General features: G+C 42.8%; 1 protein-coding gene across 1 annotated transcript in view; it reads left to right on the forward strand.

The window, feature by feature from the left end:
• Positions 1-8,141, forward strand: part of AK7 (adenylate kinase 7) — a 57,770-nt gene extending 49,629 nt beyond the window's left edge. The window contains exons 15-18 of the mRNA XM_058567654.1: positions 847-1,044; positions 3,863-4,083; positions 7,032-7,190; positions 7,484-8,141. Coding sequence (XP_058423637.1) covers positions 847-1,044; positions 3,863-4,083; positions 7,032-7,190; positions 7,484-7,522 — 617 coding nt within the window. The 3' untranslated portion in view covers positions 7,523-8,141. The remainder of the gene's footprint in view (positions 1-846; positions 1,045-3,862; positions 4,084-7,031; positions 7,191-7,483) is intronic.
• The last annotated feature ends 6,129 nt before the right edge of the window (positions 8,142-14,270 follow it).

Raw genomic sequence — 14,270 nt, forward strand, 5'->3', positions numbered from 1 at the left:
CACCTGGCTACTGATCTGGGCACCAGTGCACCCTGGTCCTATCGAGAACATCTGAGAATGGTAACTCACCTAGAAAGTTTATTTCCCTGATCCACACTATAATCATTTATTCATTCACTCAAGAAATATCCATTGAACTTGTATTAGAAGCTGGAGAAACAATAACTTTTATAATTTAAAAGAAAATCACATGTGGGTGAAATGATCACCATCATTAATTAATATGATTAATATGAGCCACGTGTCAAACATTCTCTAAGGGCCAACTGTATTGTATTGAACATAGATGTGTCATAGCCATTGGAATTAAGTGAGGAAAGAGCTGGATCTATGGAAAATTAAAATCCAAGAGGAGTCTCCAGTTTTGTTCATTTGGCAAGTCGGCAATTAGAGCATTTCACTCATAGCCGTGCATCTCTGAGAGCCTGTGATACTGTGCTGGCAAGGAGGCAAGATGAGGAATGACTGGGAGGCTGAAGATAGATCCCACAGGGTTATTAGAGATTTGCTATTTACAATTTCTGCTGCTTTTATTAAAAGGAAGGAGAGCAGGAGAGAGGGAAAGAAGAAAGGAAGAACGGAAGGGAGGGAGGGAAAGAAAAATAATAGATCTCACAAAATACCAACTGGTTGGGCCTCATAGGGTGGTCTCTGGAAGTATGGGTGATCTGCATGTGTTTATCCTCCATGAGAGGCAGCAAGGCCAATTTGTCAGGCCATTTGTGGCAACATGAGGTGTTCCAGCTGGTAACCAGAGGTTTTGGTTAAGCAGTGGCCGGTCTACCGGCACCTGCTAGTTAGCTCCACTGTCATTGTGTTAACGCGGGAGCTTCTTCCTCTCCCCAGAATTCGTTTGTGCCCTGGATGCCTCGGATGAGTTCCTGAAGGAGCGGGTGATAAATCTTCCCGAGAGCATTGTGGCGGGGACCCACTACAGCCATGACCGGTTCCTCCGGGCTCTGAGCAACCACCGGGACATCAATACTGAAGATGAGACTGTCTTAAACTATTTTGATGAACTTGAAATCCACCCGATACATATTGGTATGAAGTGAACTCAAGGATAATGGGAATGTGGAGACCTACTGCCAAGTGTCATGACCCCCAGAGCACCGCAATCCCGGTGCTCGTCTGTCATAGGGCTGGGGGAGGACAGGGAAGTATAACCAGGTGCCCGGGCTTGGGAAGTCACAGAATACACAGGGCACTCCTCCTGGGGAGTCCTACTTGAGGATTGGGTGGTGGAGGGGTGTCATTGTTATATGAAATCATATGGATATATTATGAAGTTGAATACCAAATTGGCGTTTATTTTTTAAGGGCACTTGAAAGATACATGTGTTTGCTGCCGAGTGCTTTGCACCATTCCCCAGCTTCGTTGAGGGCAGCATTCTGTCCCCATAACATTGCAGGGCACTGGTGATCTTCACAGAGCCCCTCCGGGCCTTTAGACCGGCCAGCTCACCCCCATAGCTACCCAGAAAAGCAAATAGCTCTTCATTGCATTCCTCCCTGTTTCCTGTAAACACAACTCAGAGCTTAGCACCCAGCAAGCACTCAGGAAACATGATCTCTCATCAACCTCACCGTCATTGTTAAGGTTCCTAGCTCCAAATCTCCACTGTCATAGCTGTTTCTACTCGCCTTGGATCAGTGAATCCCTGAATCTCCTTTCTAGTTTTCTGGATCTTGACACTTCTTCCTCCTCTGGGTTTGGTGAGAAACCCTAGCCTGGGGGAAGCTTAGTGGTGACCCCTGGGGCCTCCCAAGGCCTCTCTTCACCCTCAGGAGCCACTGGGACTCTGGAGTATTGGGAGGCTTAGAGCTAAGGGATAACAGCAGCAGGAGACAAGAGAGCTGACTCCAGTTCTAGCTCTGCCTTGTTTTTCTCATCTGTGAAATAGGACAATAATCTCTGGCCTGTAGGCTTGTTACAAATGGTAGAGAAGAGACAGGAAGGGTCTGGCACATTGAAGGAGTTCAACAAGTGGTCATTTTGTTTTTACTACCAATAGTAAGGCATAAAATGATGGCCTATTAAGAAATAAAAAGATAACACAATTTACAAATCTGCAAATTCTTCTCTGTTTTGCACTCTCAGAAGTGACTGTGTTTTGCCTTGTGCATATTGGACACGTGTTTTATATGTAAAAGCTAAGGATTTGACAGCTACCAATATGGAAAGTAGTCTACCCTATTTACTTAGAGAACTAGGAGAGAATGGTGAGCAAATGTCACAAAAATAGTGATTGTCATCTTTTCAGTTAAGCCCAAAAAATTCTTTATGGAAAGATCAAGAGAGCCCTAGGGAGAAACGTTGAGAAAGACAGAAGTGACGGGGAGGAATGGCTGAGCGGCCACCGTGTTCCTGTCTCATTCCGTACCCGTGACGTTTGGTCTCCTCTCCACTCTGACAATCAGGAGATAACGTAGAAGCAAAGGGCAGAAATGTATCATAAGGATGGGCATGGGGGAGGGTGTCAAGGTCAGAACGCAGCCCAGCCCCAGAGGGTCCGGAATGGGGCCCTGGAAAAATGCTGGCGCCTGCATTCTCTCTCTCCATCTCTGGACTCCACTTCCTTCGCAGTGTCTCTTTACTCTCTCGCTCTTTGGACCGGCGCCTGTCTCCCCTCTCTGGCCCACGTGGGGCCACCCTACAGCCCCAAAGTTTCCATGTCACACTGGGAGCAAAGCCAAGAGCCAGACGTGACTCTTTCCACCCTAATTCCACATTCCTAGACGGGCAAGCCGGAGGTCAGAGTTTGGTCAGGTGCCCATGCCCGTCCAGTGGGCAGTTGCCCCGCCCCAGGGTCAGGGCAGAAGTACTGCTGGGGGCAGCACTGTTCTCTGTGAGCTTGTTCTCCAAGAGTGAGCCCTTTCAAAAATGTTTCAGAGCACTTTCAAGCACATGAAGGCTGTAATTATTCTACTAGAAGAATCGAGGAGAAATACATTTAAACGTCAGAGCTCAGGCAGTGAGAAGGTGGCAGACGTGAGGGGTTTTTGTTTTGTTTTGGGGGTATTTTTTGCTTTTTTATTGGCTTGCCTCCACCCACCAACTGATACATTGGTCCTGGTCTTCCCCTCTTCCAGTGTTAGAACCAGGCAGGGCCCATAGTCTAGGTCAAGGTGAAACAGTACAAACATGGGGGTGGGGGAGGGGAGCACAGCGGGGCTGTGCATGGGGCAGGGTGAGAGGTTACCCAGAGGAAGGTCTGGAGGCGCCCGGTACCAAAATGCAGACACCTTCCCAGCAAACTCAAGAGAGTGATGTAGAATTTACTCCTTTAGCAACTTTGTGGGGGAATTCATTGTTATCAACGGGCTCTCTTTTTCTTCTTTTTTTGGTGTTGATATTAACATTAGTCAGATATTCTGGAGTTTGGACTTTTTCCTATTCAATAGGCTAACTGAAATGGTCAATTTTTTAATGAATTGAAAACGTATCCCAGAATCATTGATTCTCAGACACAGAAACCTAGGGGTCAGCCTGCCTGGCCTCCAACAAGGGCAGGACTTCCTTCTGTGGAAACCACCATAGAAGTGTCACAGTCTCTGCTTAAATGCTTCCAGGGATGGAGAACTCATTCGTTTTGAGGAGGTCCATTCCCCCACCCACCCGCTCAAATCAACAGTGACTGTCAGCACTCAGAGGCCTGAGCCCCAGTCTTCCTCCCCGGGCCTCCCAGACACTGGTCTGATATGGGCCAGTGAGACGAGAAACTCTGAACTGTGCTGGCAGCTAGAAAAGGAAACCCCAATGTGGTAGTTTACACAATTCACCATCACAAATTTGTAGTAGCAAAGCAGGCCGAGAATGTAAGCGTGCGTTGATCTCCTTCCTCTCTCCTGCTATTTAAAGATGTAGGGAAACTTGAAGATGCTCAGAACAGACTTGCCATCAAACAGCTCATCAAAGAGATTGGGAAGCCTCGAAATTACGGTTTAACGGATGAAGAAAAGGCAGAGGAGGAGCGGCGGGCGGCCGAGGAAAGCCTGGCCCGGGAGGCTATGCGGGAAGCCGAACGCGAGCGCAAGGAAGCCATGGAGATGGCAGAGAAAATTGCTCGCTGGGAGGAGTGGGTGAGTGTGCATGGGTGTGTGTGTGTGTGCATGTGAATCTGTGGGGCCCTGCAAAGCTGTTTAGGCCAGTTGCCCTTCCTATCCTGCTAATTGAGAAATGTCATGGAAATACACCAAATAAGTTTGTTTTGTTTATCTGGTTTCTGTTTGTTTTGTCCTATGTACCATTTTTTAAAAGCTGCCCATGGTCTTTTGCTTAGTATAAATAATAACGATAATAATAACCAGCCATTGCCAGTAGTATTAATAATATGCATCCCTGTGAAGGTGTAGCATTTGCTGCGTGTCGACCTTGTAATTTCACTTGATTTTCCTCCACTTACCCGTCTGACCTGGGTGGTTGGCTTCATTCCACCCTCCTCAGTCCCCAGATTCCCGAGTCTTACCTATTTGCTTCCTAAAATAGCGCTCAAATCCACCCACAGCTCTCCACTTCTCCTGGTCAGGGTCAGTGTTTCTTGCCAGAATTATGTGGTGCCTTCTCGCTGGTCTCCCTGACTCTGTCCACCCTTGTCCATCTCCAGTCTATGCCCATGCAGCTGCCAGGCGATCCTTCTAAAATACAAATCCACCACGACCATTCTCTGTTAAACTCTTCACAAGCTGTCCATCACCATTAGAGAAAAGTCCAAACTCCTTGTTGTGGCCCCCAAGGTCCTTTGTGACCTGACTGCTTCTAATATTTCCCAATTTTTTGTTGTTGTTGTTGTTGAGGACAACAACAACAACAGCTCAATTGGCTCTGAGCTAACATCTGTCACCAATCTTCCTCTTTTTGCTGTAGAAGATTGGCCCTGAGCTAACATCTGTGCCAATCTTCCTCTATTTTGTATGTGGGACGCCGCCACAGCATGGCTTGATGAACAATGCATAGGTCCATGCCCGGGATCCGAACCTGCAAACTCCAGGCCGCCAAAGTAGAGCGCACGAACTTAACCACTGCACCACCGGGCCTGCCCCAAATATTTCCCAATTTTAAGTAAGGCCCCAGTGCCCTTCTTTGAACCATCTGCGTGACTAACTTCCTTATTTGCTTTGAGTCTTTACTAAGAGTCATCTTGCCGATGAGGTCTTTCCTGTACACCATGTTTAAAACTTCAACCCCTGCTCCTCCCTATAACGTGTCATATCCCCTTTTATACTTAATTTCCCTCTGTGCACTTATTCTATCTACTGTACTATGTATTTTGTATATCTATCTCATTTATTGTCTTTTCCCTGCCTAGAATTTAAATTACATGAGGACAAGGATTTTTCTCTATGTTGTTCTCTACTATATTTCCAATGCCTAGAACAGTGCCTGGTGCATGACAGGCACTTAACAAATATTTGTGGAAGGAGGGAGGGAGGGAGGGAGGGAAGGAAGGGAGGGAGGGAAGGAAGGAAGGGAGGGAGGGAGGGAAGGAAGGAAGGAAGGAAGGAAGGAAGGAAGGAAGGAAAGAAGGAAGTCCTTATGCACACATCTTTGGGTGCCTAATTAGCCCCTTAGCATGAATTCCTAAGGTTTGCTAGGTCAGACTATATATATAGTGTAACTTTTGATCCATATTTCTGCCTTGCCCTCCAGCAAGGATAAACCAGTTCACATACTGACTGTGTGTTTCCCTATACCTCCTCCAACCCTGCTTTCTCCATTTTGCTCACACACACCAATCTGATAAACAAAACCCCATCTCATTGTTTTAGTGTTCACTTCTCTGATCAGTAATTCAACAACTTTTCCTGTGTTAGGTATGCGTTTATATTTCTTCTTATGTTGCACGTTTTCTCTGCCCGTGTTTGGGCTATGTGTCTTTTTCTTATTATTTTGCAAGAACAGCTCCTGATAAGGTAGTGTAATAGAAACAGGAATGGCCCCGGAGACAATCGTCTCCCAGTCTACGTTGCTAGAGTCCAGATCCCGCTCCACTCTCTCTGCAGGTATGTGGCCCTGTGCATGTTACTCTCTGTCTCAGTTTCTGCATCTGTAAAATGAGGATGATGATAGTACCCACTTCACAGAGTCACTATGCTGATTAAAGAGTTAATATATGTCAAAATATGCAGACAGTGCCTGGCAAATAGTGTGCACTCCCATAATATCCTAGCTTTTTATAATATGTTGCAAATAGTTTTTTTCAACTCATCATTTATCTTTTAACATCATTTATGGTGGTTTTCTTCTGGCCATAAAAAAGTTTTGTGCTTGCGTGTAGTCAAATCCACCAATCTTTTTCCCATTTTGATTTCTGGGTTTGCTGTCTTGCTGGGAAAGACATCTTTTCAAACAAATAATATCACTTAGAACTCTTTACCTTGCAAGTGATAGAAAAGCAGACTCAAAATGGCTTAGAAATAAAGAAAATGTATGGATTCACAGAACAGAAAAGTTCGAGAGTAAGGCTAGATTCAGGTGAGGCTTGATATAGTGGCTGAGATGATGTCACCAGGGACCTGGGATCCCTCTCTCTGCTCTGCCTTCCATGTTGGCGTCATCCTTAGGCTCAGCCTCATGTGCCCAGCCTTGACGAATGTCCATGGCCAAGAGGTGGGCTGTACTGATGGCCTTAAGTCCCACCAAAGGGAGATTTCTCAAAGAAAATCTGGAATTATTATTCCTGAGAGAGGGGAGCCATATGCTGAGCAAGGAATAACACATATCCACCAGACCAATACCTTCTAGACTTTCTATTAGCAGTTCTACCTATCTTTCTTTGACTTTGTTTCATCTGAGCAGCTAGAAATTATTTTGGTTTAAGAAGTGAGGTAGGGATCCAATTTATTATTTTCTAAATGACTAGGCAGTTGTTATAACACCATCTTTTCTCTGCTGACTGGAAATGTCATCTTTATCATAACATGCTGAACATTTAGAGCAGAATCTGGTGCTAATGCACGCTGGGGTGAGTTGTGTGAAAGTGTTCTCCCCTTCTGTCTGTTTACCCCGCCCCTAAATGTCCTATTTGTAGAATAAACGACTAGAGGAAGTGAAAAGAGAAGAAAGAGAATTACTGGAGGCCCAGTCTGCTCCCCTGAGAAACTATTTAATGACCCACGTTATGCCAACACTTATGCAGGGTCTGAATGAGTGCTGTAAGGTCAGACCGGATGATCCCATTGATTTTCTGGTAAGAGACTGAAGTTTTGGATTTTTTAAAAATATCAATTTGAAAATAAAATATGCCTGAATCTAAATGGAAAGCTAGTTGAGATAGAGAAATTCTGTGTCTGGTTATCTGGGAAGTAGCCTCCAATATCTTCACAGTTTATGATAAGATTTTTATTACTCATTTGAAAGTAAAAGATTTATGTACTTTTATATTTAAATTGTAAACATTAATAGTACAAATATATCACTAATAAATATCTTGTAGTATCTTCTAAATTGTTGACTTGTCTTTTTTCTTTCTTTCAATTATAGGCAGAGTATCTCTTCAAGAACAATCCTGAAACACAGTGAAACTTTGAAGATCTCATGTCATATATCTTTACAGAGCTAGAGATGAGTTTAATGTTGTAATCTGAAAAATTGCTTTAAAAAATGTTTTTTAGGTTTTTGGAAAATTCTTTCCTTTCTTCCTGCAAACAAATATTTACTAAGTAGAATCATTATAAAAAGCTCTATGGCAATGAGTCACTACTTCATTAAAACTATATTTGAAAGGTAAATTGATAAGGTGTCTGTGCATAGCTCATGGGACAAATATTGATTTATTATTTCATTCTTAGTCTAAATATTCTGTACACTAATGTTTATAATAATTTATAGCATGAAAAAAAGCAGACTATATTTTATCCTAACACGTCGGCTAATGAATTTATGCGATTTGTGATGGCCCCAATACCAACGGTGTTAGAAATGGAAAGAAATTAGAACAGTTTATGCTTTTTAAGTCACAGTAAGTCAGACATGATTGATTTCTGCAAGGTTGCTTTTTGAGTCCAGGGTCAGTATCCCAACCAATGAGTCAGGGAGAATTGTAAACCTCTTGGTAGTTAAAATTTCATGTAACAGGGTGAATAATTCTAATATTTGTGATAATTAGAAAGTTGCTGAATATTTTCAATAAACTAACTTTACAATCTAAGACTAAGCAATCAATGTCTTTGCTATTTACCAGCTCTAAAAAGCCTGCAATTCCCAGAATTATACTGAATGAGAAATTAGTTTAGGTTTATTTTAATGGCATATATATTTCATCGCTTTAAATAATGTAATCTGAATTAAATGCACTATTCTTTTATTGTGGCAAAATACACACAACATAAATTTACCGCTGCAACCATTTTAAAGTGTACAATCTGTGGCACTAAGTACATTCATGATGATGTCCACTCATCACCTCTGTCTAGCTCCACAACTTTTTCATCCCCCCAAATGGAAACCCTGTACCCATTAAGCAGTTACTCCACATTGTCCCCTCTCCCGAAGCTCGTGGCAACTATTACTCTGCTTTCTGTCTCTATGGATTTGTCTATTCTGGATATTTTATAGAACTGAAATCATGCAATATGTGGCTTTTTGTGTCTGGCTTCTTTTACTTAGCATGTTTTCAAGGTTCATTCATGGTCTAGAATGTGTCAGTACTTCCTTCGTTTTTATGGCTGAATAGTATTCCATTGTATGGATAGACCATATTTTGTTTAATCATTCATTTGTTGATGGATATTTGGGTTGTGCCCACCTTTTGGCTATTGTGAATAGAGCTGCTATGAACATTCGTGTACAAGTTCTTGTTTGAACCCCTGTTATCAGTTCTTTTGGGAGAAGCCTAGGAGTGGAAATCCTGTTCTACAGTAATTCTGTGTTTAACTTATTGGGAACTGCCAAACTGTTTTCCACTGTGGCTGCATCATTTCACATTCCCATCAGCAATGTATGAGGATTCCAATTTCTCTGCATCCTTACCAACACTTGTTATTTTCTCTCTCTCTCTCTCTCTCTGTGTCTGTGTGTGGGTGTTTAATGGTGATGCTAGTGGGTGTGAAGTGGTATCACATTGTCACTAAGCATCTTTTCATGTGCTTGCTGGCTATTCGTATATCTTTTTTGGAGAAAACTATATTCAAGTCCTTTGCTCATTTTTTATTTGGGTTGTTTGTCTTTTTGTTATTGAATTGTAAGAGTTCTTTATATATTCTGGATATAACACTCTCATCAGATATATGATTTGCAAGTATTTTCTCCCATTCTGTGGCTTATGTTTTCACTCGCTTGATAGTGTCCTCTAACGCACAAAAGCTTTTAATTTTTTTTTTTATAATTTCATTTATTTATTTATTTTTCCCCCAAAGCCCCAGTAGATAGTTGTATGTCATAGCTGCCCATCCTTCTAGTTGCTGTATGTGGGCCGCGGCCGCAGCATGGCCCGAGAAGTGGTGCGTCGGTGCGCGCCTGGGATCCGAACCCCGGGCCACCAGTAGCAGAGAGCGTGCACTTAACCGCTAAGCCACGGGGCCACCCCAACTGCTATTTTTGACCCTTCTATTTTAATTGAAAATACTAAGTCAATAAAAAAGCATACATTTTCAACAGTTTGAAGTCATTAGTCTTTATAATCTGTATCTTTTCATGCCTTCATGATGGTTACATTTCATGCCTTGCTTCTTAGTTCACTGAGAAAACCCAAGCAATCAAAAGAGAACTCCCACAGTCTCCCACTACAAACCTACCTCTGCCTTCCCTTCTGCAACAGAAGAGAACGGTCTGTACTCCCATCTAAGCTCAACTCCGGATTCGTGCCCTGGATCCCACCCCTTATCACATAATCCAGTTCTGCTCCTCTAAGCGTCCTTTCTCTCTCGAACCTTAACTTGCCCCTCTCTTCTGGATCATCGCCCTTGGCTTCAAACTGGATGTACGAGCTCCCATACTTCAAAACAAAATAAGACAAAAACCAACTAAAATGCAAAAACCTTCCCAGACCTCCGCATCCCCCTCCAGCCGTGGTGCCAATATTCTGGTCCCCTTTAGAGCAAGGTTACCAATGCCCTCCACATTTCCAGATCCAGTTGTCAGTTCTCAGTCCTCATCTTACTTGGGTTCTCCACTCAGCTGACACATTTTCTCATTTCCTCCTTGAAACACTCTGTTCCCTCCCCCTGAATGTCTAATAGGCACCTCAAACATTAGCATGGCCAATCCAACTCCTGATCACTCTCCTCCCTCCCTCTACCTGCCGTTCCCCAATCTTCCCTCTCAGGTGTTGGCAACTCCATCCTTCTAGTTTCTCAGGCCCAAAACCTTGGAGGCATCCTTGACTCTTTTCTTTTTCTCTTACCCCATTATTCAGTTGATCAGTGCATCATGTTGGCCCAACTTCCAAAACATATCCCGAGTCTGTCTGCTTCTCACCCCTCCAACATTACCATCCTGGCCCAAGACACTACCATTTCCTACCTGGATTGCTGCTGTCGCCTTGTCACTTGACCTGCTCCTTTCTGTGACTACTTTCAACTTATCAACAGGGGAATCTTGTTAAAACAGAAGCCAGATCTGCTGAAAGTCCTCCGAAGCCTTCTCATCTCACATGGAGTGAAAGGCGAAGTCCTGACCTGGGCCCTGAAGGCCTGATTTCAGTCTGACCCTTCATGACCTCACTGGCCCCCTCAATTCACTCTTCATTGCTAAGTACACTCTGATATGGGGCCTCTGCCTGGAATACTCGGCCCACACATATCCACTTGGCTCACTCTCACTTCATCCATGGCTCAGCTCAAATATCACCTCCTCCGAGAGGCCTCCTCGGATCATCCTCTCTATGACATGGCACTCTGTTCCTTTTCTCTGCTCCCACTTGACATCATTTACTATATCTATGTGTTTATTGTCTCTCTCCCCAACTAAAATGTAAGCTCCATGAAGGCAGGGATTTTGTTTGGTTTTTCTCTATCTCTAGAGACTAAAAAAGAGCATAGCACATGGTAGAGGTACAATAAATATTAGTGAATGAAAGCCATTTAGCTGAAATTTTGTTACACAGCTATGTTCTTTTATAACTAATTCAAATCTCCAGTCATTCAATGACGTCCATAATGTATTTACATTTCCGTATGGCTGTGACAGGACAGAATCACTCTGAGGGTCACCAAGATGCTTCACTACATGGCATTAATTTTGTCACATTCACTATGGAGTCTAGTCCTCAGCCATGCAAGTTAAGAAGCCTGATCTCAGCAGTGTCTAAGGACCGATAGGGCCCTGAGATGCTGACTTGTCTTAACAAATCTCCGAAGAGACCAGGAGAGAAGACAGAGTACCCATTTTATTTACAGTAAGAAGCATAATTGTTTTTTTTTTTTAATTTTTATTTATTTATTTTTTCCCCCAAAGCCCCAGTAGATAGTTGTATGTCATAGCCGCACATCCTTCTAGCTGCCGTACGCGGGACGCGGCCTCAGCATGGCCGGAGAAGCCGGTGTGCGCCCGGGATCCGAACCCGGGCCGCCAGGAGCGGAGCGCGCGCACCCAACCACTAAGCCACGGGGTCGGCCCGAGAAGCATAATTGTTGAGTGAGCTGATCCTTGCAGCCACTTCACCAGTACGTTCTCTTCTTGGAAGCAGGTTATGTGAGAAGCCAAGTGATCAGAGTGTTCAGTGAATGCAAAACCAGGCCGAGGCATTAGCCTCAGCCATCTTGATATAGCCATCCCTGTCCTGAGTGCCACGTGGTCCTTCCTGATCAGGTGCACTTTTCCAGACATCATTTGGATGGGCAGTGACAATTTTTACCTCTGTGACTCTCCTTGACACATTCTCTCTTCAGATATATTAATGTATTCACTCTTTAAGGTCTTCGTAGGTTAGGAGGCATTTACTCTCTTTAAGGTGACTTTTCATATTTGTGGTTTGATCTGTTAAGTGTCATTTTACAATTAAGCTCTCTGAAGGCAATCTTTCCCCCCAAATCTGAGTAGACCAGCCTGTCACTGATAAGCATCCTGTCTGTATACCTATAATTTGGATAGACATATTATTATATATACCTATATTTTGGATGAACATATTCCTATATTACCTAAAAGAGCTAGTATCATTTACAATAAAATAGCTAGGGACAATCTAGCTATTTTGTACAACCTCTACACTGAAAATTACAGAACACTGCTGATACTACTTAAAAATGAAATAAACGGAGAGATATACCATATTAATGGCTTGTAAAGCTCAATATTGTTAATACTTCAAAAATTCTTCTCTAAAATAATCTGTAGAGTCAAAGCAATCCCAATGAAAAGCCCAGTGTATTTCTTTTCTTTCTCTCTCTTTTTTTTAGTGGAAATTGATCATCTCATTCTGAAATCTATATGATAATGCAAAGGACTTAGAATAGTCCAGACAGTCTTGAAGAACAAGAAACCTGGAGGACTTCACTCTCCAGATATCAAGACTTATTATAAAGCTACTGTAATTAAGACAAACACATAAATCAATGGAACAGAATAGAGTCCAGAAACAAATCCACGTATTTACAATCACTTGATTTACAACAAAGGCACCATTGCAATTCAATGAGGAAAGTATGGTCTTTTCAATAAATGATGCAGGTTAGTTGAAGATCCATATATTAAGAACAAACAAACAAGACACCAAAAACACGCTTGACCTCTACCTCACACTATATGCAAAATTATTCTAAGATAGATCATATGGGCCAGCCCCGTGGCTTAGCGGTTAAGTGCTCGTGCTCCGCTGCTGGCAGCCCGGGTTCGGATCCTGGGCACACACCGACGCAGCACTTCTCCGGCCATGCTGAGGCCGCGTCCCACATACAGCAACTAGAAGGATGTGCAGCTATGACATACAACTATCTACTGGGGTTTTGGGGGGGAAAAATAAAAAACAAATAAATAAATAAGATAGATCATAGATCTAAATGTGAAAGTCTAAATAATAAAGCTTCCAGAATAGTATAAAACGTAAGAGGATTTCTCCACAACCCTGGGGTGGGCAAAGATTTCTCGAAATTCCTACAAGTCAATAATACTGACAACCCAATTTTTTTTTTTTTTGGAAGATTGGCCCTGCACTAACATCTGTTGCCAATCTGCCTCTTTTTCTTTTTTTTTCTCCCCAAAGCCCCAGTACATAATCGTATATCATAGTTGTAGAGTTGTGGCTCTTCTTTGTGGGATGCTGTCTCAGTGTGGCTTGATGAGCGATGAGTAGGTCTGCACCCAGGATTCGAACTGGCAAACCCCGGGCTGCTGAAGCAGAATGCATGAACTTAACCTCTACACCACCTGGCTGGCCCCTGACAACTCAATTTAAAAATAGGCAGAAGACTTGAGTAACCACTTCACAAGAGGGTATGCAAACAACCAATTAGCATATTAAAAAGTGCTCAAAGTCATTCATCATCAGAGAAATGCAAATGAAAACTGCAATGAGATTCCATTAAAATGCTGCCAGATGGATGAAATTAAATGGACTGATAATACCAAATGTTGATGAGGATGTGAAGCAACTGGACCCCACATACATTGCTGGTGGGAGTATAGATTGGTACTCTTCCTTTTAGAATCATTTGAGAGTATTTATTATTAAAGCTAAATATAGGTATACACGTGATCTAGCAATTCCATCTCGGGTATATGCCTAAGAGGGATGAGTGCTTACGTCTACAAAAAGATACGTTCAAAGAAACATTACTCATAAAAGCCCCAAACTGGAAACAACCCAACTGTCCATCAATAGGAGAAAGATATATTGTTGTAGTAAAGAATACTACACAGCAATGAAAAAGAATGTGCTGTTACCCTCAACAACATGAAGAATCTCACAGACATAATGTTGACTGAAAGAAGTTAGATACAAGGGTAAATACTGTATGATTCCATTTATATGAAGCTGAAAAACAGATCCACAGTGATAGGGGTCAGAATAGCAGTTGCCTGGTGGTGGTGGTGGTGGTGGTGGTGGTGGTGGTGGTCACAGAGGGTTATCCACTGGGAGGAAGCCTGCTGGGGTACTGGACACTTTCTATATCTTGATTTAAGTGATAGTACCTGGGTGTTTACATGGGTAAAAATTCATATGGCTCAATAGGGAGCATTACAGAGATGGGGGACAAGCCCAAAGGCTTTAATATTTGTACACTTTACTGTATAAGTTGTACTTTAATAATCTTTTAAAAAGAAGCTGGTAGTTTACCTTAAAAAATAATAAAGTAGGGCCGGCCCCATGGCTTATCGGTTAAGTGCGCGC

The sequence above is a fragment of the Diceros bicornis genome, chromosome 24, assembly GCF_020826845.1.
Source record: "Diceros bicornis minor isolate mBicDic1 chromosome 24, mDicBic1.mat.cur, whole genome shotgun sequence".
Taxonomy (NCBI): domain Eukaryota; kingdom Metazoa; phylum Chordata; class Mammalia; order Perissodactyla; family Rhinocerotidae; genus Diceros; species Diceros bicornis.